This window comes from Equus przewalskii, chromosome 5 (assembly GCF_037783145.1).
Source record: "Equus przewalskii isolate Varuska chromosome 5, EquPr2, whole genome shotgun sequence".
NCBI lineage: Eukaryota > Metazoa > Chordata > Mammalia > Perissodactyla > Equidae > Equus > Equus przewalskii.
Window position 1 is genome coordinate 19,642,695 of NC_091835.1, and position 22,984 is coordinate 19,665,678.

The 22,984-nt window shown below is 46.7% G+C and overlaps 2 protein-coding genes across 11 annotated transcripts in view; both read left to right on the plus strand.

Annotated features, from left to right (window-relative positions):
* Nucleotides 1–11,870, plus strand: part of EFHD1 (EF-hand domain family member D1) — a 38,997-nt gene extending 27,127 nt beyond the window's left edge. For all 6 annotated transcript variants that reach the window (XM_070618568.1, XM_070618567.1, XM_070618571.1 and 3 more), the window contains 2 exons: nucleotides 4,594–4,728; nucleotides 10,538–11,870. In XM_070618568.1, the coding sequence (XP_070474669.1) occupies nucleotides 4,594–4,728; nucleotides 10,538–10,672 (270 nt within the window). In that variant the 3' untranslated portion in view covers nucleotides 10,673–11,870. The remainder of the gene's footprint in view (nucleotides 1–4,593; nucleotides 4,729–10,537) is intronic.
* Nucleotides 11,871–22,007: 10,137 nt separating this feature from the next.
* Nucleotides 22,008–22,984, plus strand: part of GIGYF2 (GRB10 interacting GYF protein 2) — a 132,573-nt gene continuing 131,596 nt past the window's right edge. For 4 of the 5 annotated variants that reach the window (XM_070618636.1, XM_070618637.1, XM_070618638.1 and 1 more), the window contains exon 1: nucleotides 22,008–22,138. The gene's annotated coding sequence lies outside the window, so the exon portion shown is untranslated. The remainder of the gene's footprint in view (nucleotides 22,139–22,984) is intronic. The other variant, XM_070618635.1, reaches the window with a different exon arrangement.

Genomic DNA, 22,984 nt, shown 5'->3' on the forward strand with positions numbered 1-22,984 from the left:
CCCAGTACATAGTTGTATATCCTAGTTGTATGTCATTCTAGTTCTTATGTGGGATGCCACCACAGCATGGCTTGATGAATGGTGTGCACGTCCATGCCCAGGATCCAAACTGGCGAACCACAGACTGCTGAAGCGAAACACACGAACCCGACCACTCAGCCATGGGGCCAGCCCCCTGTGCTTTCTTCTATGTCCACCTCATCTTCTCCTTCCACGTAAGATGTTGTCCCTGGGGCCTGCCAAGATGGCTGCTAGCAGCTCCAGGTTATGTTGCCCAAGCTTAGCAACCCTGGGGAATAGAGGGTGTCTTTATCCCAGAAGAAGGCCTCTGATTGGCCCTACTAGACACATGCACATCTTGTGGACCAATCGTTGCATTCAGGGTACTGTGATTGGCTGAGTCCAGTCATGTGCCATAGGGCGCCATGGTCAACAGCCCCACCATCATCACATGGGGCAGGGGTTGCCAGGTAGACAAAATTGCTTACTTCTACAGTTCTTTCCTCACAACCTGGCATTTAGTAGGTGCTTAATGAATGTGCTCCTTTTCTTTCTCTTTGGATTAGCTTGACCAAAGCATGTCACATCCGCTCTTTGATACAGAAGGTATGTCTCCATTAAGTACTATCTTGCTGCTTTTCCCCAGCATACAAGGGAATTGATCTTTCTTTCAAACCATTTCTTTTCCAATTATAAAAATAATACATACACACTATGGGCATTTTAGAAAATGGCATACATGGAACTGTTAAAAATGATGCAGGAGGCCAGCCTGGGAGCGTAGTAGTTAAGTTCACATTCTCTGCTTTGGCGGCCTGGGGTTCACTGGTTCAGATCCCGGGTGCAGACCTACACACCACTCATCAAGCCACACTGTGGGGGCATCCTGCATACAAGATACAGGGAGATTGGTACAGATGTTGTCAAAAATGATGATGCAGCACAGTTTTTCAGGACCAGAGAACAAATATTGACAACATAAAAAGTAGAGATGGGGGCGCACTCCACTTCGGCAGCCTGGGGTTTTGCCAGTTCGGATCCTGGGCATGGACATGGCACTACTCATCAGGCCGTGCTGAGGTAGCATCCCACATAGCAGACCCAGAAGAATCTGCAAATAGAATGAAGAACTATGTACTGGGGGACTTTGGGGAGAAGAAGAGGAAGAAAAAAATAGGGACAAAAGCAGATTATGGAACTGTACATAAAATAGGAGTGTTTGCATTTATGGTTTGTGTGTGTATGTGTACAGACACGTACAAGAAGTCATAAGGGTGGATCAAATGTTCACGATTCTACCTCCGTAGCTCTGAGGCTCTGGAATTGGACTCCAGGCCGTCCTCACCTCATTCTCCTTCGGAAGCAGACAGCGAAGACCTAATATCGGCCTCTCTTTTCCTCATGGTGCTCACTAATTCCATTCCATCTCAAAGCAGAACTGAGACAGATGCAGTGGAATTGATTGGACCACGGAGGGACCCTGGCCAATCTGGGTGAATTGGTCCTGCAGGTGGCGGTTCCTGGAGGAGTAACTCAAGAGTAGGGCGTCTGTTCTCTATCATGAGGCCCAGACCCGAGAGCTACAGAGGAAGGCTGTCTCTAACCCCAAGAGCACTGCCTCTCCCACTTCCACTCCTCTTCCAGGTCGCTGTATTTTGCCCTTGGGTTTTCAAGATATCCTTTTTATATAATGAATACCTTCTTTTTGCTTAAGCCAACAAGTTTGTTTCTGTCACTTGCCATCTGAGAGCTTTAACTAATACAGGGGCAGTGTTGGCATCACCAGTCAGAGCCATGAAATTAAAAATTTCCTCAAATTTATCTGAAGCAATTGACAGTTTGTATCTGAAGTTGCTTTTCAGCTGTGTTAGTTCTCTGTCTGTTTCTTTGTTTTCTGCTTCTCCTCCCCCTCCCTCCCCTTTGCTCATAGTCACAGCCAGGACACTTTCCAATTCTCTGCAACATACCAGTCTTTGTGGGCTATAAATAGGAAGACAAACAAGGCTGGCTGGTTGGAGAAATTGTCATTCGGGGGTTGGTGATTGTAATAAAATTAAATGGGAATGTCTGGCATGCTTTCTGGAAGGCTGAACATTTTCAGGTTGAGCTGGATTTTTTTTTTCTTCTTCTTTAACTGGCTGGGGCAGGGGGACCCCTAAGTTATGACAGGGCTGCTGTTGGTCATTTGCTGAGCTGGCAGAGTGAGAATGATCACACATGGCCAGGATCTGCTCTGGTTAAAAGACCCGTGAGGAATACTGTAAGCCCTTCTGCAAATGTGGAGGAACGTTGCCATCTCCGCTGTAGGTGTGAGAGAGCCCCCGAGACCACTTGGATTGTTGCTAGGCGGGAGGCGCTGCTCCATCTTCCCTGAGCTGCCTCCCTGGGCCCAGGAGAATGGCTGGGTGGAGGGGCTACCTGTTTTGTGTTCGCCTTATGGAGCAATGGTGGGGAGGGCTTCTGTAACTAAATGCTTTAAGGATGGGCAGGGTACCAAGGGACAGGTACTTGACTCCTTCCCTCCTTGCCTGGCTCATATTTAAAGCCCTGATCTTTGCTGCTTCAGTCTCTTCTGTGAGAGCTTGACCTAAACTGGCCTCCCATTCCCTTTGCCCTCCATCCTATTCTTGGGGGGCCTCACCTCTTTCAACAGGCTTGTTTTCCGAGACCTCTAGAACCACTGTTCCGGCTCCAATAGCCTGCAGCAAACTGGGTCTTTGCTGGCCTCTAGTGAGAGAATTTGAAGCTGCAGGTGGGTGAATGTAGCATTTGTGTCCGAACAAGCTGACGGCCGTCGCCTCTGCAAAGCTACAAGTCTTTGAGCATCTCGCTTCATCTCTTGCTTTGTGTTTGGCAATATCCACGGTGGAGTTAGGACCCTGAAGCAAGAATTACAAAGAAAGGCTTATTAGCAAGGTGTTTGGGAGTGGTGGTGCTGGAGGCAAGACTTTCTCTTCATGAAACACTTCCCTTTGGGGATTAAGAGTCTTGGTAGTAAAAGACACCCAAGTTGGCATTTGGAAAGTCTGCCGAAGTTGTTTAACTTCCCGCTCTACTTTAGGTAATGTTCTTTTCCCTTGGGGGAGCCATTTTTTAGAAGAGAGGGTCATGAAAAAAAACCCTGAAAACCTGAAATTTCCTGTTAGGCACACGTATTCTAGGTAGCACCAGAAAACCTGGAGAAACCTCTTACTTCGATGACTCGGAATGCATCAATTTATATTCTTTCCATATGAAAAAATAACTGTAGAAGTTGGAGAGCGGTTGCTTGACAAATTCACAAAAATTCTTTAAAGAAGAGAAGTAAAAAGCCATAAAATTGTCTTGGGGGAGAAGGATGGGAAGACGAAGGTCCTGCCTTTTCAGCTTGGCCTATTTATTTACTTAAAAGTGTATTCTCTGGAGGCTTTAGTACAAGTTGGCTTTAAAGATGCATTCTTTCAGATCACATTTTTGAATCTAGAGGAAGAAGATGGATTATTCAATAAATGATGTGGGGATTACTAACTAACCATTTGGAAGAAAATAAGGTTAATGATCAACCTCACATGATAGATCAGAATAAATTTCAGAGATTAAATATTTACATGTTAAAAAAAAAGTAGACCAAAACATAAGCGATTGTTTCTGTAACCTTGGTGGTAAGAAAGGTTTTTCTAAGCATGACACTGGTGAGAGAAAAGAAAAAGACTGGTAGAGTTTATACAAAATTTTTGAAAGTCAAAAATTATCATAAACAAAATTAAAAGGCAAGTGACAGATCTAAAGGATTTGAAACATACAGGTTCTATAAAGATCTCTTAGAAAACACTAAGAAAAGTAAACAATCAAATACAAAAATGAGACACAAATGGAAAATAAGAATGATTAAAAAACATCAGAGGGGCCGGCCCGGTGGCGCAGCAGTTAAGTTCGCAGGTTCTGCTTCGGTGGCCTGGGGTTCACGGGTTCGAATCCCAGGTGCGGACATGGCCCCGCTTGGCAAGCCATGCTGTGGCAGGCATCCCACATATAAAGTAGAGGAAGATGGGCACGGATGTTAGCTCAGGGCCAGTCTTCCTCAGCAAAAAGAGGAGGATTGGCAGCAGATATTAGCTCTGGGCTAATCTTCCTCAAAATAGAAAAAAATCAGAAATATTAAATTATTTAGTTTAAAAAAATAGTACATACAAGTCTGTTGGAGTTTTTCTTTCACGGCTGTAAATAGGACAATTGGCAATTTTTTGCTTTTACAGATAATGCTTCTTATACTGCTGTGTAAATGTCTCTGAGGGATAGATTCCCAGCAGTGGAATTAATGTTTGGGAGGGTCAAAGCATTTTATTCTTGATAAATAGTTCCAAAGTGCCCTCCAAAAAGTCTGAATCAATTTATACTCTCATCAGCTAGATAGGAACGTGCCCATTTCCTTGTGAAAAATGGGCACGTTTTCATTTTTGACAGTGTGATAAGGGAAAAAATAATTGGTCACACGCACACATTTACACCCTTTTTTTATAGGCTTGGCAGTAATGAATTTAGCTTTGGCTAGGCGGGATTGTTGTAAATCTCTCCGGGAGGTCGACTCTGAAGCGAATCCGTCTTTCTGTGCAGTTCTTGCTCATATTCCACAAGGCCGCAGCGGGGGAGCTCCAGGAGGACAGCGGGCTGATGGCGCTGGCGAAGCTCTCCGAGATCAATGTTGCCCTGGAGGGCGTCAAAGGTGCCAAGGACTTCTTTGAAGCCAAGGTATGTGCCTCCTTCCTGTGCAGCACAGTCGCTCCCTCCCTCTGTCCTGCCCGACAGGAGCTCCCAGGCAGTGACTCACCTATTAACACTCTCAGGACAAGCAGAACAGCAAGAGCTTAAGATGCACATATCATGTGTGATTGCGGGCAAATGAGAGTGGGTCTTCGTGTAATCTGAAAATTGAAAACAAGACAGAAACACAACCAAGTGGTTAATGCATTTGATCCTGGTTTCAGATTCAGAAGGATTTGCTGGTACAGTGCTCCCAGATGACCTCTCAATCCAGGCTTTCCTGAAGAGTTCCTCTCTACCCCAAAGCACAGTTGAGTCGCTTATGCAGCTCCCTCCACGTTTGCGTCTTAAATGCCTGTGCACAAATGAGTGCATATTGGGGCCAGAGGAGGGAGCCTCAGTGTCTTGTCCTGAATTGGTATTTGCTCCATTGACGGTGTTGGGGGTTGGGAAGGAATCTCCAGCACAGAGTCCCAGAGCCCTTCTAGGTGCTTCCATTCATACATGCGTCCATCCAGTCACTGAGCATTCATCGAAAGCCTCCCCCTTCTTGGGTGCTGTCATTTTCATCTCCATAGAGCACCTCTGTAGGAAGAGAGATCAGGAGAGCCCTCCAAATTCCCTGTCAACCACAGCAGTGCAGTGCAGCGGGTAAGGCTGCCTGGGTTCAGCTTCTGCCTCCTCCACTTACTGACCCTGTTTCCTGTCTGTGCCTCAGTTTCCTCATGTGTACAATGGGAGAGATGAGAGGATGGCCATGAGGATTAGTTGAGTTCATGTATATATAGTGTTTAGCAAGTGCCTAGCTCACCATGAGCACTCTGTACATAACATGGGCTGTTGCGACTCCCTGCACTCCAGGCAGGAGCCAGCCCCTTGGGGAGTTTTGGCTTATTCTAGGAGTTTACCCAGAGGCAAAGTGTCCTTGGTGACATATCCCAGCCTGCTCGGCCCCTAAGCAGGACTCTCTTCTCACTTCTCTGGGATGCTGCTTGGAGGCAGATTCCGTCTTTCTGCCAGAATGTAAACCATGAGTGTGGTGGGCTCTTCATGCCTGGATTCCTGCTGCTGTCCTCTGACAGCTTCAGGGACAGGCCAGCCGCTCATGGCGCCTCAAGGCCAGCATCGTGTGTCCAATCCTGAAAGTGGTCGGTTCCTTCCTTTGTGACTTGACACTGATTTGACCCAGCTCTGACAAGGCCAGGCACCACGTTAAGCAAGGAGATACAACTCCTGGACAAGCGTGTAGTAGCCCACACTTCTGTCCTCCCCAGTCTTTGAAAACAAACTCTCAGCCTTGACAGGGAGGAAGTAGAGAGGAGGCAATGGTGACTTCTGGTGGGATGGGTCCTCTCGGTTCATCGATTGAGTCAATACTTGCACATCCCCTGTGATGCCTTGGGCAGGGGCCTGGGATTGAGACCCCAACTTAGCAGGACCCTGTTTCCAGTCCACCCCTGCAGGGCAGTGTGCCAAGTGCTCTTGTCAAAGTCCATAGGAAATCACCAGGAAAGTCTTATCTGGGCATTCCAGACCTGATAGAGTCTGGCTCTGATCCCCACTCCAGCCTCATCTACCCTCTGTGCATTTCTTCAAGTGCTGCCAAGCTTTTCACAACTGGCCTCAGTACCTGTTGCTTCCTCTGCCTGCAATGCCCCATCCAAATGCCTCTTCTAGAGAACTCTACTCATTCTTTGGGACCTACCGTAAAGTGTTGCCTCTTCTTGGCTGTTTTCCATGATTATCCTTGCCTAGAAAGTCCATCTTCTTCTGCATGCCTCTATTACAAGTGGAAGTGGTCTGATAATTTATTTGTTCAAGGTGTTCTTGGACACTTGTGGTAAGAGTACAAATTGACCCAACTTTTTGGAAAGTGGTTTGGGGCTAGCTGAACACATTTCATATCTTTCGCCTCTGGAATTCTGCCTCTAGGATTTTATGCTTCAGAGACACACATGCAAATGCACATAGATGTATAGACAAGAATTTTTGTACAGCATTGTTGGTAATAGAGAAAAATCGGAAACAATCGAAACTTCCATCCCCAGGGAGTGGAGTCCGCTGTGGTGTACCCACACATTTGCACATCCTGTAGCTGCTTGTATGTGTGGACAGGTGTCCAAATGAATTAAGCAAAACAGTGTGTTTGAAACCCCATTTTGCTAAATATTAAGTACAACCTGGGTAATTGTATACCAAAGTATTAGTAATAGTTATGTCTGAGGGACGTATTTTTTATATTTTTGTAGTGTTTTATAACATGTGTGCCTTATTTTTATAACCAGGAGAAAAGATGAAAAGAATACCAATAAAACTTTGTGAACTTGTCATGTTTATATGTCTGCCTCCTCACCCAGACTCAAAGGCAGAGTGGGTGTATTATCTTCGTAATTACAGTGCCTGGCGTATAATGGCCCTCAGTAAACGTTTGCGTGAATGACGAATGGAGGGCATCATCACTTGAATTTGGGAGAGGGCCATAAAGGAGCTGACATTTGTGACAGGTGTTCAGAGATGAATGGGGATTCACCTTGTAATCAAGGAAGGGAAGGCGTGCCTGCGTGGGAACGGCAAGAGCAAAGGCTCCAAGGCATGGGGGAGGTCAGGAGTGTCGGAGGCTGGCTCCTGCCCACACTGGATGCAATTGGACAGGGAGGTCTGGGCTCCCCTACAAGTCGGGCCTTCCCCAGCCTGCTGACCAGCAGAATTGTCTGCAGACCAGCTTCCCAGGCCTCACCCAGATCTACCTGGGATTTCTCCGGGGTGGCGCCCAGGAAATGTGGAGTTGAACGAGCTCTGCTGGTGGATCCAATGCACAGCCAGGCTTGGAAAGCATAGCTGCAGGCCCCGAGGCCCTCAGAGGTGTTTGAGCGGGACCTTGACGTGATCAGCAGTGGGCACTACGGGAACAGACTTGCCTGGGGAGAGGCTGGACTCAGGGAGCCTTCCGTAGATGTCTGGAGAAGAACTGTAGGTTCATTGAAGGTAGTGCCAATGGGGCTGGGGAGGAGGTGGAGATGAATCCCAAACTGTAGAACTCTTGGTATTTATGACCACTTGATGGGAGGTGGGAAGTGAGATGCCACTAGGCTTGTGAAGCTGTGTGGTGAGCGAACCACATGGTATTTTTTTAAATCAAGACAGGACCCCCACCCCCACCCCCAGAATGGAAATGGTTTGAGGAGGAAAAGTTACAAACTGAGTTTTACTGTTAAGTTTGAGGTGACTTCAGGCAAGAGAAAGGCATGTCCTGTTGTTCGAAAAGCACAGTGTTGGTTGCGGACAGTTTCTGCTCACGTCCTGTTGGACATAACGTGGCCACACCCGGCTGCCTGGGAGCTACAAGATGCCTTTTTTCCTGGGGATCCGTGTGCCCACCCAGTAGGCTCCTCCCCTTCAGTTCCCATTCACCTCTTACCCGATTGCAGTCTGCTCTCCACAGTGAACCTGGACTCTCAAAAATCTCCACGCACCCGTTTGCTGCACCCAAGACCTTTGCTCTTGCCTCATCTGATTTACTCTCTTCCTGAAATTGCTCCTCCTCCAAAATAAGATTTTCTCCAGGGTTTCCTTGTGTCTCTGGTTATTTCCTTCCCCACAGTCCAGTCACCATTATGTTTCCACTATTAGTCAATGTCCCCTAGTTCTTGGGTTTCAACTCATATCTCCTGAAGATAGCTCCTGTGGTCTGTGTGGATGGGTGTCCATGAAGCATCCTTTTCCTCCCTTCTCTCTTCCTATGAGATGCTCCCCTGGCACATGTCCAAAAGATCTAGGAGGCACTGACCCCACCCTGGGCTCCAGGAGAGAGAGCCCAATCGGAGTAATGATTTTCCAGCCCTTGTGAGGGGTTGGCTTAGCAACGGACGTGTGTGGAAGAGGTTATTCTGTGACCCTCAATATCTTGTATCCCCTTCTTCCCTAATGCAGAGCTACAAATAAGAAAACAATATGCTTCTTCAACATGATAAAATAATATTTACTTTCCTTATAAATATCAAGGCATCCTGTAAAACAATAATATTAAATAATGTTGTATGGTTACAGGAATAAACAAATCAGGTAGTGGAACAGGATAGGAAACAATAAAAACAGATCTCCTTCATGTGGGAATTTAGTATATGAAAAAGATCATTTTCAAATCAGTCGGAAAATAACGGGCTCTTCAATGACAGGTGTTGCAACAATTGGCTATCCACTTAGGAACATTAAGTAAAGTCTCACTTTATACTTCCTCACTAAAATAAATTGCAGGTGAGTTAAAAGAGCTTAATTTGAAAATAAAACCATAAATGTATCAGAAGAAAATACAGGAAAATGGGTTTACAACCTTGGTGGTATAGAAGCCCTTCTTAAACATGATATAAAATACAAAAGCCAGAAAGGAAATGGTTGAAAACTTTGATTATATCCAAATTTTAAATATTTGTATGGCCCAAGATACCTTAAAGTTAAAAGAAAGCAAAGAACTGGCTGAAAGTAACTGAAAAATGTATAACAAGGGGCTAAGACCTAAATTATATAAAGAATTGCAAATTAAAGGGAAAAAAACCAGCTGAATACAAAAACGGGCAAAGGATACAAATGGGTAATTCACCAAAGAGGAAATAAAGGAAAGTGCCAATTTTTTTGTCTATCAGATGGGCAAACAGGAAAGAAGTTAGTGATAAGCGTTGGCAAGGTCGTGTGGAAATGAATACTTGCATTCTGTGACGGTGGGGGTGTAAATTCAAACAGCTGCTTTGGAGAGCAATTCAGCAGTCTCTATTAAAATAATGTACACGCCCAATGTGTTTGGAAATTTTACCAAATTGATGAGACACGGACAGAAAAAGAGAATCTGTTCTAGATTAGAGGATTTTAAGATGGATTTGTCTGATACAGTCTTATTGAAGATAAATTAGGTTTAAAAAAGAAAAGGCACCAAATCCCATGCACAACACCAACAAACACATGTAATATTTGGAAGTAAGTTTAGAATGATTGATTTAGAGAGGTTAAAAAGTTTTAGCAGGTAACATAAAAGCAGTATTGAATAAAAACCGAGGTATTCGGGGGCCGGTCAATGGCGTAGTGGTTAAGTTTGTGTGCTCCACTTCAGTGGCCCAGGGTTCTCAGGTTTGGATCCTGGACGCAGACACTGTTCATCAAGCCACACTGTGGCAGCATCCCACATACAAAATAGAGGAAGATTGGCATAGATGTTAGCTCAGGCACAATCTTCCTCAAGCAAAACGAGGAAGATTGGCAACAGATATTCACTCAGGGCCAATCTTCCTCACCAAAAAAAAAAAAAAAAAAAAACCCAACAACCAAACCAACACCAAACCCGAGGCATTCAGGGAAAACTGTGTATTGTAAAGATATCCTTTTGCCAAGGGCAGATGGGTGAGATCCCAATTAAAATCCCAGGAGGGAGTTCATTTTGTTTTTGTTTATGTTTTCCCTGAAACTAAACAATATTATTGTGAAATTGAAGGTAGAGAGTAGAAATGGATATTTAGGCAGGGATGTTAAACAGTATCCTGGAACAGAAGTGAAGTGGAAGGACCCACCCCAGCAGCTAGGACCACTTGTAGCACAGCAGCAAAGAAAGCGATGGTGTCCTGGGTAACAGAAGGCAAACTTTGGAAGACCAAAGGAAGGAGTGTTTGCTGGGGCGTCCTGTCCCCAGCAGGACTAGGTGTCCATTTCACACAGCTCAAGAAAACCGAGTTCTGTTTGATGGGCTGCTCCATCTCCAAGTTTCTCTTCCCCTCTCTCACTCTATTGGTCGGTTTTTGCTGTTCCCCTGCAGGTCCAAGCCTTGTCCTCTGCCAGTAAGTTTGAAGCTGAGCTAAAAGCCGAACAAGATGAGAGGAAGCAGGAGGAAGAGAAGAGGAGGCTCCGCCAGGCGGCCTTCCGAGAACTCAAGGCTGCTTTCAGTGCATAGTCAGGCAACCTTGACCTCCGTCCACCGCTGTGCCTCACGGATGCCCCAGCTGCGAGAGCTGGCCAGGCATCCTCACTCCTGCTGACCCGTCACCCTAACCAGCCTCCGCACCCACTGCCCAATGCAAACTCCTTAGCCTCATAGGGGTGACAGGAGATGCCTCTCATCCCAGTGTGGAGGCCCCTTCCTGGCGCTCCTAGGATGAGCCAACAGCCCCCTCGCCTCTCTCTCCTGCCCACCTGCCTCTGTCCTTCTCTGTAGCCAGAACGTGCCTCTACTTGGCACCCTCTACTTGTGCCTTGGCCCTTTACCATTCCATGTTGAAGAGTGGCCTGCTGGGTTAATTTGTACAGATACTTCCTTCTTTGGTGGTCCTCAGAGGAGATAGTCCCTGGAGGGCTATGATGCTAAATGCTGCCGTGTCCTTGGGTAATTATTCTCTGCACCTCTCTCCGGCATGTCCGCCTCCTCTTTGTTTCTCATTCAGCTTCCTGGTTCTCAGGCTGAGCCTGATTCTGTCAGTTGCTTTTGCATCTTCTTCTGTCCTTTGATGATGGTGAGGTTTAAGGAGAGCCAGGCTGGACCACTGCCCCCTCTCCAACAGTGGGCGTGGCATGCCACTGAGATGACACGCAATAGAGAAAAGATAGGAAGTTCTGTTTTTCCCATCACTTTCTCCTGTCCTCTTAGCAACCCCCATATCCTCCACCCTCTTTATCCCCCTCCATTCATTTCTTCCCTTTTCAGCCTTTTTTTTCTACTCTTAAAGACTGTGCTACTTAACTGTAAGAATGAAAGAATACTTAGAAGTAATATTAATGAGTAGAAGAATTTCTGTTCTACATGATTCTATGCAAATTATATTACAGTAGACCCCTGACACTCCCAAGGGACAAACCCAGAGCCTTTCAAAATCCCCCCGAGTCATGACCGTCCTCATCATCTAGCCAGTTTCCACCATCTGGTCCTAGGCGTTGGGGTGAAGGTGTTCCTACTGCCAGCACAGATTTTTCTATGTTGTGAGTTCTTGGGATTGCTCACGAATGCAGCGGTTGGTTGTATTTTGAAAAGTAATTCCTAACATCATATTTATTACTTCTCTTTTGTAACTGCTGTCTTTACAATAAAGAAAATATCTGCATTTCTACCTTACAGCTGTTTCTTTTTAAATAAACAGAGCAAATGGACTTGGCCATCACATCAGTGTGCTTCTAGTGTTTTTTGAATTGGGGGAGAGACACAAGTATTTTCTGTGGGGGCCACATCCAGCCCAGGGTCCCATTTGACACCAAGTCCCCGAAGTGGAGTTAGAAGTGGTACCTAGAGGGTAACTAGAGGTTGTGTGTCAGCTTCTCTTCCCCTTTCCGTCGCTGAGAATTCTTTCAGCTGCAAGTAAAATCTGTAGGTTAATTTCTCTTGCTTCCTAGACCCCTTGAAACTCTGATGAAAGCCAACAACCCCTCCCTCCCGTGTACAATTCCAGGGTATTTGAGGGACCCTGGTAAGGACCCCTCTCCTAAGAGAACACCCTTAGCTCCCCTGGGAAGATCATTTCTGTTTCTGCACGAACCCTAGATCTGTGATTCTCGGGCATCATTTTTCCAGGTAGGGTCACCCTCCAAACCTCCTCACCACAGGAAGTGGACTTGAAAAAGGAATGGAGACGCTCTCACCATACGATCCAGCAGTCATGTTTCTTGGTACTTATCCAACTGAGCAAAGGAGCTTTGTCCACACGAAAACCTGTGCGTGAATGTGTATAGCAGCTTTATTCATAATTGCCCCAAATTGGAAGCAACCAAGGTGTTCAACAGGTGACTGGATAAACAAACTGTGGTACATCCACACAATGAAATGTTAATTCTGCAATGAAAAGAAATATTATTGAGCAATAAAATATAATGAGCTATTGAGTCACAAAAAGACATGGAGGAAACAACTGCATGTTGCTAAGTGAAAAAAGCCAATCTGGAAAGGTAACATACTGTATGATCGCAACTATGTGACATTCTCGAAAAGGCAACTATAAAGACAATGAAAAGATCAGAGGTTGTCATGGGTAGAAGGGAAGGAGGGATGAATAGGTGGAGCGCAGGGGACTTTTAGAGCAGTGGAACTTATTCTGTATGATACTATAATGGTCATAACACATTTGTCAAAACCTATAGAAAGTACAACACAAGACTGGACCCTAATGTGAACTATGGCCTTTAGTTAATAATGTTATCAATATGGGCGCATCAGTTGTGACTAATATACCCCACTAAGGCAAGATATTAATAATAGGGGAATCCGGAGGGGGAATGGTGAGAGAGGTATAGGGAAACTCTACACTTTCTGCTAAGTTTTTCTGAAACCTAAAACTGCTCTATAAAAGTCTACTAGTTAAAAAAAAGAAAGAAGAAGGAAGGAGTGGAGACAACAGCGTAATTACTTCAAATATCCTTTCGCCTCTCTGCACAGCTAGGCCAGTGGAAGAGCTAACAACTCTTGATTGCAAATGATAGAAAATGTAACACAAAAGGACCTCAGACAAAGAAGGACAAATATCGGGTCTCATAACTACAAAGACCAGAGACAGGACTTCTTTGCTCCTCTTGGTCATGAAGTCCCGTAGAGGTTCCCTTTGCACCTCTCCCCTACAGTCCTCATCTCCATGGCCTTGGCCTTCATTGGTTTTCTTGGGTCTCTACAGTGACCCCCTAAGTGGTTTCCCTCTCTCAGTTTACCCCGATTGTCCACTCTGCAGCTAGAATAATCTTTATAAACTGCGCACTGTTCCTAACACCTCCCCTTCAATTTTTGGCTCCTCATTTTCAGGATCTGGTCCCTGCTCACCTCTCCTGCCCCATCTCTTCCCCCTCCTCTCCCCTCTATGCTTCCAAACTGCACACTCCATGAATACACGGTCCCTAGCAGCTCCTAGAAAGCGCCACTCCTCCAGGCTTTTGCACACGCTGCTTCCTCTGCCTGGCATTCCCTCCCTCCCTTCCCGTGGCAAACTACTCTTCCCGTTGTTTATGACTCAGCTCAGAGATTATCTTCTGGGAGCTCTCCTGATGCTCCCAGGCTATGTGAGGTCCTGCTTCTCAGGGTTCCTATTTCACCCTGAGTTTTTCTCTACTGGAATCCTATGGCATTATGCAGTATCTTTCTCTCCATTTCTCATCCTCCTCCTTTGGACTATGAACTCTTTGAAGGGCAGAAACTCTGCCCCTAGCCTACTGCCGAGGGCCTAGAATGCTGCCCAGCATGTGACAGGCGCCCCTTGCATGTCTGTTTCACAAGGACGTACCAAGTTTGTTGGAGCAGACAGAGATGGGCAAGAGAGGACCACTGCCACTGACTCAAGGACCTTCTAAGCATCCTGACATGGGAGCCTGGCCTGAGGGGACAGCTCTGAAAGTGAGGACAGCAGAGATTGTGGGGCCATCCTTCTTACTGGAAAAGTGATGAGTCTATTCTCCAACCCTCCTTTGACTGAGCAATAGGGAAAACAAACAGAACAGATCAGGTCTGCCTCTGCCCTGGAGGCTGTGTGATGTAATGGCATTTGGAGTCAGACACTAGCTGATAACTTAGCCTCACTGAGCCTCAGTTTCCTTACCTGTAAAATGGGCACAATGATTGTCTACCTGGCAGACTACACACCTGGCTTATAGTTAGTGCCTGGGACATAACTGTCCCCTCCTATTTTCCACCCTCCACTACTGCAGTTCTGTCATCTCCTGAGCCCTGGGTCTCTAAAGTCACGTGCAAGGGATCCCAAGCCAGAGTGGCCCAGAAACGCTCAGCTCTGGCTGTTGCCTTGGCCCCAAGTGCAGATGCCCAGTCACTCAGCTTCTCTGTTCTTTTGAGGCCCCTTTCCCAACCAGCCTGGGTAGATTTCTGCCAATCTGCCTGCTCACCTGCCACACCCCCTGCAGCTGGCAATCATGTGACCTGACATCTGTGGCCTTGTCCCTGCTCAGATTTCTCCTTGTTGACCCTGCCTCTCTACCAGGCCAGATTCTGGTCATGTCCCTGTCCAGCAGCCTGCCTGTACTAGAACAATGTTTCTGTAACTACCCTCCGGGTCCTGCGGTGGTGGTGGGGTCCTAGGGAGCCAGCCTAGGGTTCTGTAATTTAGGGAGGTACTGAGGATGAGGCTTTATCAAGAGTCGGTTTCCTGCTCCCCTCCTTTCCTTTCCGAAACCAATCACTTCTGCCATGTTGTGTTGGTGGGAACGCATGTTGCTGTTGTCTTTTTGAAGGGCAATTTGGTAGACTGTTAAAATTAAAAATTGTATCTGTATTAGTTATTTTTGTTTTGTTTTGTTTTAATTGGAGTATAGTTGACATACAATATTATGTTAGTTTCGGGCATACAACATAGTGATTTGACATTATATACATTATGAAATGATCACTGTGACAAGTCTAGTAACCATGTGTCACCACTCAAAGTTATTATGATATTATTGACTATAATCCCTATGTTGTACATTACATCTGCATAACTTATTTATTTTATAACTGGAAGTTTGTACCTCTCAATCCCCTTCACCCATTTCGCCTATCCCTCTACCCCTGCTCCCTTCTGGTGACCACCAGTTTGTTCTTTGTATCTATGAGTTTGTTTCTGTTTTGTCTTGTTTGTTCATTTGTTTTGCTTTTTAGATTCCACATATAAGTGAAGTCATGTGGTATTTGTCTGTCTCTGTCTGAATTATTTTACTTAGTATAATACTCTCTAGGTCGATCTATGTTGTCTCAAACGGAGAGATTTCATTCTTTTTTATGGCTGAGTTAGCTATTTATTTTTGCTTTAATAAGTCATCCCATAACCTAGTGGCTTAAAACAATAATTAACATTTACTATTTCACAGCTTCTGAGGGTCAGGATTCCAGAAGCAGTTTAGCTGGGTGGTTCTAGTTCAGAGTGTCTCATGAGGCTGCAGTCAAAATTCCAGTTGGGGCTCTGGTCACCTGAAGGCTTGGCTGGGGCTGTGAGGTCTGCTTCCAAGGTGCCTCATTCATGCGGTTCACAGGTTGGTTCTGGCTGTTGGCTGGAGGCCTCCGTCACTTGCTGTATGAGCCTCTCCACTGGGCTGCTTGAGCATCCTCACAATGTGGCAGCTGATCTCCCTCAAAGTAAATGACACAAGAGAGCAGATGTAAGCCACAATGCGTTTTAAGACCTGGCTTCAGAAATCAGACTCTGTCATTTCCTCAACATCCTACTGGTTACACAGGTCAACCCAACTGATGAGAATCATTGGGCGCCATCTTGGAGGCTGGCTACTACAGAATCAGTCAGGCCCTTAATTGCTAATAACTGAATCTAAGTTGGACTGATTTAAGCAGAAGAGGAATTGATCGAAAAGACATTGAGGAGCTCACAGAATCACCAGCAGCTTGGGGGGCCAGGCTAAGAAAATAGGCAGGAGGCCAGGCGGCTGGGATGGCAGCCAAAAACACACCATGGGAACCAGCCAGGCATGGTGCCACTGCCCTGGCTGACCAGAACTTTGGGATGCCCTGCTTCTTCAGGTCCTTGCTCCAGAGCCAGAGTCTGAGGCTCAGCACAGTCACGTGCCCACGTGCTGGGGGTGGGAAGGCATGGTGTCTGGACTGTTTGTTTTCTGTAAAGGGAAGCAACTCTGCCTCTCACCAAGATTCTTATTTTTCCCAAACGTGGGAAAGTATTTCAGATGCAGAACAGTGGTGAGAGAGGCAGATGTCCACTGCAGAGATGCTTATGAGCTTTGACCCAGGATTTTACTGCCGGGAATTTACCCCATAGGTAAATATAAACACGAACAAGGGTATGTTTAAAGGGATACTCATCACCGCCTCGTTTGTAATAGCAAAAATACCGCAAACAATCAGGATATTTATCAGCAGAGCATCCATCAAGCATATTACAGTACAGACATGCAAATGGACACTGCTAGGCAGCCATTGAAAAAACTGTGGAGGACTGAAAGGCATATTGTTTCTTGGAAAAAGGTCAGGCGCAGAGCCGCATGCATAGTAAGGCTCAGGTGTTTTGTTTTGTTTTACATGAAAGAGATAACGCTGTGTCTCTGCCGATGTAGTCTAAGCTGCATAAGGTCAGTGGCTGAGCGGGTTTGGGGGCAGCCCCTGTATCCTCAGCATTTGGTGATGCTGGGAAGGAAGAAGCACGTCATACTTGTTTATGCATGCGATATATTGGAGAAAACTACACAAGAAACTGTCAAGAGTGGGTTATCTGAGGGGAGGAGAAACTGAGGGTCCTGGGTAAGTCTAGGGGGGGAACTAAACTTTTTCCTTTATATGTTTTCAAACTCTAAAAATTTTAAAACCATAAACATGTCTTGCTTTACTACCACTACTGTTAACAACAGTTGACAAAAAAGAGAGAGGATTCTCTGACTACAAAGAGAGTGAGAAGAGCAGTTGAACACTTTTTTATTGCTTTTTTATGTGGGAACTCTCTGAGACAGCTGAAATATGAAATCCTAAATCTGCAAAAAAACTTGAGAGAAAACGAATAACATTTTGGGATGCACTGTGGGGCGTTTACGTGAAAAGATACATTTATTGTATTCCAAGAGAGTTTTTATGATTTAGTTTTCTTGGTATCCACCCGGAGGTTGGAAATGAGAAAAGCACTTAAAATATGCAAGTACTTTTATAATAAAAAATGTTTTTAAACATAAAAATGGATCTGTTTCCATAGTTATCATCTGAGCAGCCTTCGTCAATGTCTGCTCAGCTCTCTGGCTCCGTGTCTTCCCACACTTTCTTCTTCCCCGTGTTTTTTTATTTGGTTTTCAGTTGTGTGCCCAACACTCTCCATTACTCTCCCCAATCTGAGTGGCCACTGCCCTCTCCACTAACGAATCCGTCCTCCCTTTTTATCCACATTCAAACGTCTGCATCTGGAGACACTTCCAGTCACCAATTCCGTGGCCATTTCCCCAGCCCTAGACTACCGGACAACACTGCAGATTTGGCATTGCCAGTCAATCTCTCACTCCCTCTGTTCTGAGACTGGCTCCTGCTTCAAGCCTGGTCCTACTCGTAACTGCTCTCTGTCCACCAGCTACACCTTGTCCTCTTGGGACAAGAGGACCTGCTTTTGAGATTCAGACATACAGTTTCATGTTTCAGTACTTTCTTCTTTTTTATTGCTTTTTTATTTCTTCTATTTTTGTCTGTCCCCCAGATAGTGCAGGACTATCTGGAGGATAGAAGCCCAAGATTAATGTGTCAGCAGGGTTGGTTTCTCCAGAGGGCTGTGGGGAGGAATCTGTCCTATGCCTCTCTTAGCTTCTGGTGGTCTGCTGGCAATCTTTGGTGCTCCTTGGTTTGTAGAAGCATGACGTGTTTCTCTGCCTTCATCTTTACATGGAGTTCTCCCTCTGTGCATGACTGTGTCTACATTTCTCCTTTTCATAAGGACACCAGTCGTATTGAATTATGGCCCACCCTAATGACCTCATTTTAGCTCAATTACCTCTTAAAGACACTGTCTCCAAATAAGGTCACATTCTGGGGTACATTCTGAGGTAAGGATGCCAACATATCTTTTCAGGGAACATAATTTGCTCCATAACAACGGTGTTCCAGTCACTATTGCACTGTAACAAATAACTGCAAAACTTAGTGGCTTACAACAACCATTTTATTATGCTCATGGAATTGATGGGTCAGGAATTCAGACAAGACACAGTGAGGATGCTTGTCCTTGCTTCATGATGTCTTGGATTTGGACCCAAGTCGCCTGGGGGTGACTCAACAACTGGGGTAGAATCATCTGGTGGCATTTTTCACTCAAATGTCTGGTTGTTGACGCTGGGACTTCAGCTGGGGCTGTTGAAGGGGGCAACTACATGGGCCTCTCCTTGTGGTCTGGGCTTCCTAACAGAATAGCTGTCTCAGGGCATTTGGACTTACTATATGGCAGCTCTTGCTTCAAAAGAGACTGTTTGAGGAAACAAGGTAGAAACTCTATCACCTTTATGATCTAGCATTGGCAGTCACTTCGTTTCACTTCCACCCCATTCTATGGGCTACAAGGGTCTGAGCAGAGGGGCATTAGACTCTACCTCTGGAAAGGGCAGTGGCAAGGTTCTAGAGCAGTATCTTGGATGGAAGCTATTGTTGCTGCCATCTTTAGAAAAATACAATCTGTCACAGTTGATCAACCTACATTCATTACACGTTAAACTCATTTCGGGCTGAACTCCTTACTCTCTCTCCCCCCATTGATCTGTTATTCTCAACTTCCTTATTTCTATCAATGATGCAACAAAGCTGAAACTTTGTTATTATCTCTAAGTAGGGCAGGCATCAGTCTACTGTCGCAATTTTAAAACCACGATTTAATGAAACATTGGAGAGACAGAGTGAGTAAAATGGGAAGAGGAAAGCACCCTTTCTGGGGAGCAGTCAAGAATTTATTTGATTCTATAGGTATTTATTGAGTGTCTACTGTGTGCTAAGACAGTGCCAGCTGCTGAGGATGCAAAGTTGAATAACACAGTATATGTAATGGTTAAAAGCACGGGATTTTGTTGGCTTTCGTCAGCATCATCATCATCCCTCAGAGTCGGTTCCTGTTCTCTGGAAGCTTACAGTTTACAGCTAAAAATACAGCTAAGACACTCTGAAAAATAGTTTGGCATTTCTACAAACACCAGTAACCACCAATCCCATTCCTAGATATTTACCCAAGTGAAACAAAAATCTATGTTCACACAAATATCTGCATGTGAATATTTATAGCAGCTTTATTAATAATCTCTCCAAATTGGAAACAACCCAGATGTTCTTCACCTGGAGAATGGATAAACAAATATAGTGCACACATACAAGGAAATACTACTCAGCAATGAAAAAGAAGTGCTATCCTATAAGGACAGAAAACAGAACAGTGGTGTCGGGCTGGCTGGCGGGGTTAGGGCTAATGACAAAGGGTCACTGGGGGAACTTCTGTGGGTGATGGGATTGTTCCATACCTTGATTTTAGTGCGAGTTACACACAACCTGTGTGCATTTGTCAAAAGTTGCAGAACTGCACATTAAAAATGCTAAATGTTACTGTATGTGAATTATACCTTAATTATACACATATAATTACAGGCACAGGTATATACAGGTAGCATAACATCAGAGAGGTGGCATGCCAAGCTGGTTAGGGACATGGGCTCTGCCATCAGCCAGCCTGGGCTAGGAAGTCCTGGCTGACATGTGGAGAATGTAAGTGCTTTTCTCTGGTGACTGGCTGGCTTTCTGTCCTACTCTGTAGCATTATGGCCAGGGTTATAAGAGAGAATGCAAGTAAAGTGCTAATGGTGGGTAGCACAAGACAAGCATTAGGATTACTTTTCTTAAAAGTGACAGTTCAAGGGGTGAGTTCTTCTGTCTACGGGAGAGGGTTAAAGAAAGCTTCACAGAGGCAGTAACGTATGATTTATGCTTTTAAAGATGAGTAAGAGTTATGCAGGTTGGTGAGAATTGGGATAAGTGTTGGAAATGGCATTGTAACGAGAGGGAACCGAATGGGCAAGGGTTTAAACAGAATGGCATATATATATATATATTTTTAGATTGGCACCTGAGCTAACAACTGTTGTCAATCTTTTTTTTTTCCTGCTTTTTCTCCCCAAATCCCCCCAGTAGATAGTTGTACATATTTTTTTTAGTTGTGGGTCCTTCTAGTTGCGGCATGTGGGATGGCTCCTCAACATGGCCTGATGAGCAGTGCCATGTCCACACCCAGGATCCAAACTGGCTAAACCCTGGGCTGCTGAAGCGGAGTGCGCAGACTTAACCACTTGGCCATGGGGCCAGCCCCCAGAATGGCATATTTAAGGACCCTCCAGAATAACACATCTGGAGCATTAAGTTCAGGGGAGAAAGAGGAAGGGGAGAGGAACAATATGGACGATAGAAGGTCGAGAGTTCGGCAGAACGTGAAGGGCTCATTTGAGATTCTGCATTGCTGACAAGCTTCCAAATGATGCTGATGCTGCTGGTCCACAGACCACACTCGGAGCAAGGGCATAAAGCCCAAGGAAAAAAGTATTTCAGAAAATAGGGAGTGGTCAATCATGTTGAAGACGGGGAAGTGCTAAGCCAAGATAAGGGCTGAAAAACTCCAGTCATCAACTTGTAGGTTGAGGTGTCCTTAGGATAAGCAATAGGTGGATGGGAGTAGCCACACTAGAATAGTTAATGATTACTCGCCCAGGTGTGGGAATTGGGAAAGAGTGTATAAATAGCTTTCCTGTGTAGTTTGGCTTTGAAAAGGAATAAACAGTAGGGAGGTAGTTGGAGGGGTAACTGTAGTTTTTAAAGTTAAATTTTAAGGGGCCAGCCAGGTTGCGGGTGTATTCATTGGGTTCACGCACTCTGCTTCAGAGCCCCAGGGTTCATGGTCTGATCCTAGGCAAACTGCTTATCAAGCTGTGCTGTGGCAGCATCCCATATGCAAAATAGAGCAAGATCGGCACAGATGTTAGCTCAGGGCCAATCTTCCTCACCAAAAAAAATATAAATAAATAAATTTTAAGATGGAAGACATTTGAATACTATTAAAAGCTGATGGGAAGGATCCTGTGAAAAGAAAAAGGAGATATTGAGGCACAAGGAAAGAAGGGGATGACCTGAGAAGAGTAGAGTTGCCAGATTCAGCAAATAAAGATACAGGACGCCCAGCTAAAATTAGAACTTCAGAAAAACAACGAATAATTTTTTAGTGTATGTCCCCTGTATTGCTGGGCGTCCTGTACTTTATCTGGCAAACCCCAAATGGGAGATTTTTAGGCAAACGTGTTACAGCCCCGGATGCACTAGGAGGGGGTCAGAGCTCTTAAGTCCTTCCCAGCTGTCACATTCCAAAGACTCTAGAATGAATTCCCAGTTCTACCAGAACCGTTAACAAGTAGAGAAACTGCTTTGAACTTGAGCATCTGTCGCTTCCCCATTTTCTCTAGCATGGCAAATGGGCAGGAAATGCTGGACGGAAAGCTGTGGAAAAGTTCTAGTTTGGAAAATCAGCTCGTCCATGATGCAATTTTTTTGAACCGCGAACGGACTCTGGATTGGGCGCCTAGGACGGTGAGTCACAGGGTGCCTCGGCCCGGGTCCAACTCTGGACACCAACTCGACTCAACCCAAGGACAGACCAGGGTCCCCGGCCCCGCCACCCTCACGCGCCTGCGCCCTGCCGCCACCCCGCCTCCTCCAGCCTGACATCCGGGGCTCGGGAGGGGGCGTGTCCCGGGAAAAGGGGCGGGAGCAGCGGAAAGGAAGGATGTCGTGGGAGGCTGAAGGAGCAGGGAGAGAGGCGGGGCGTGGCGGGGGCGGAGCAGGGGGCGTGGCGGACGCGCGCGCTGTCACGTGACGCGCGTGGCGACGTGTCGGCCATCTTGTGTTGTTGAGGCTGAGGACTGACTTGGGTTCTGAGAGACTCCCTGTCCCGGACCGCAGGTAACCAGTCGCTCCGTCTCGCTCCCCCGCCCGGCCCGGCTCCGCGCCCCGGCTCCGCCGCCCCCGCCGGGCCGCCAAGGCCTGCCGCCCGCGCTCGCGTCCCCCTCGCCCTGGGCGGCCCCGGCCCCGCCGCATGGGCACCCACAGGCCGCCCCGGCTGCGGCCGCGGCCGGTCGGGCGTCAGGCGAGGGGACAGGTCAGGTGCGGGGCCGGAGGGAGCCTCCTCCCCGGCGGGGGCCACGCCGGGCCCGGGCGCGTCTCGGCCGCGGCGCCCGGGCGCCCCCTCCTCCCGGGCCGTGGGCATCGCGGGGGTGCCGGGGAAGCGAGGAGGGTGGCGGGTGGGCAGTGTCAGGCCGGCTTGCTCGGGGCCGGAGGGCTCGCCATCGGCTACCTGCTTCTCGGGGCCGCCCGCCCGCTCGCCCAGCCTCGGGGTGCCCGGGGAACAGCTGCTGCGGCCAGACAGCTGCTCCCGCCGGCCCTCCTCCCCACACCTGGCCCCTGGGAGGTTCGCCCTGGCCTTCCTCACCGAGCATCTGCCCTGGGCAGCCTCCTTCCACGGCCAGAGGACTGGGTCTGGACCAGGCCCCAGGCGAGGTGGGGCCATGATCGGGACCCGGGACCGAGGTCGGGCAAAGTAGAGCCCGTGGCAGCTGTGGGAGCCTAATGTTCCCATCAGGTTGGAATAAATGGGCATTGGCCTTAAGTGTCAGCACTTTCCCACGAAGCACTCTGAAGATTTCAGTTTTGTGGCCGAACCAGTAAATCAGGCGACCAGGGACGGGGGTGTGCAAGAAGCAGGTTGTCTGACCGTGTTTGGGAAGCAATAACGTTGCTTTGCATTTATAT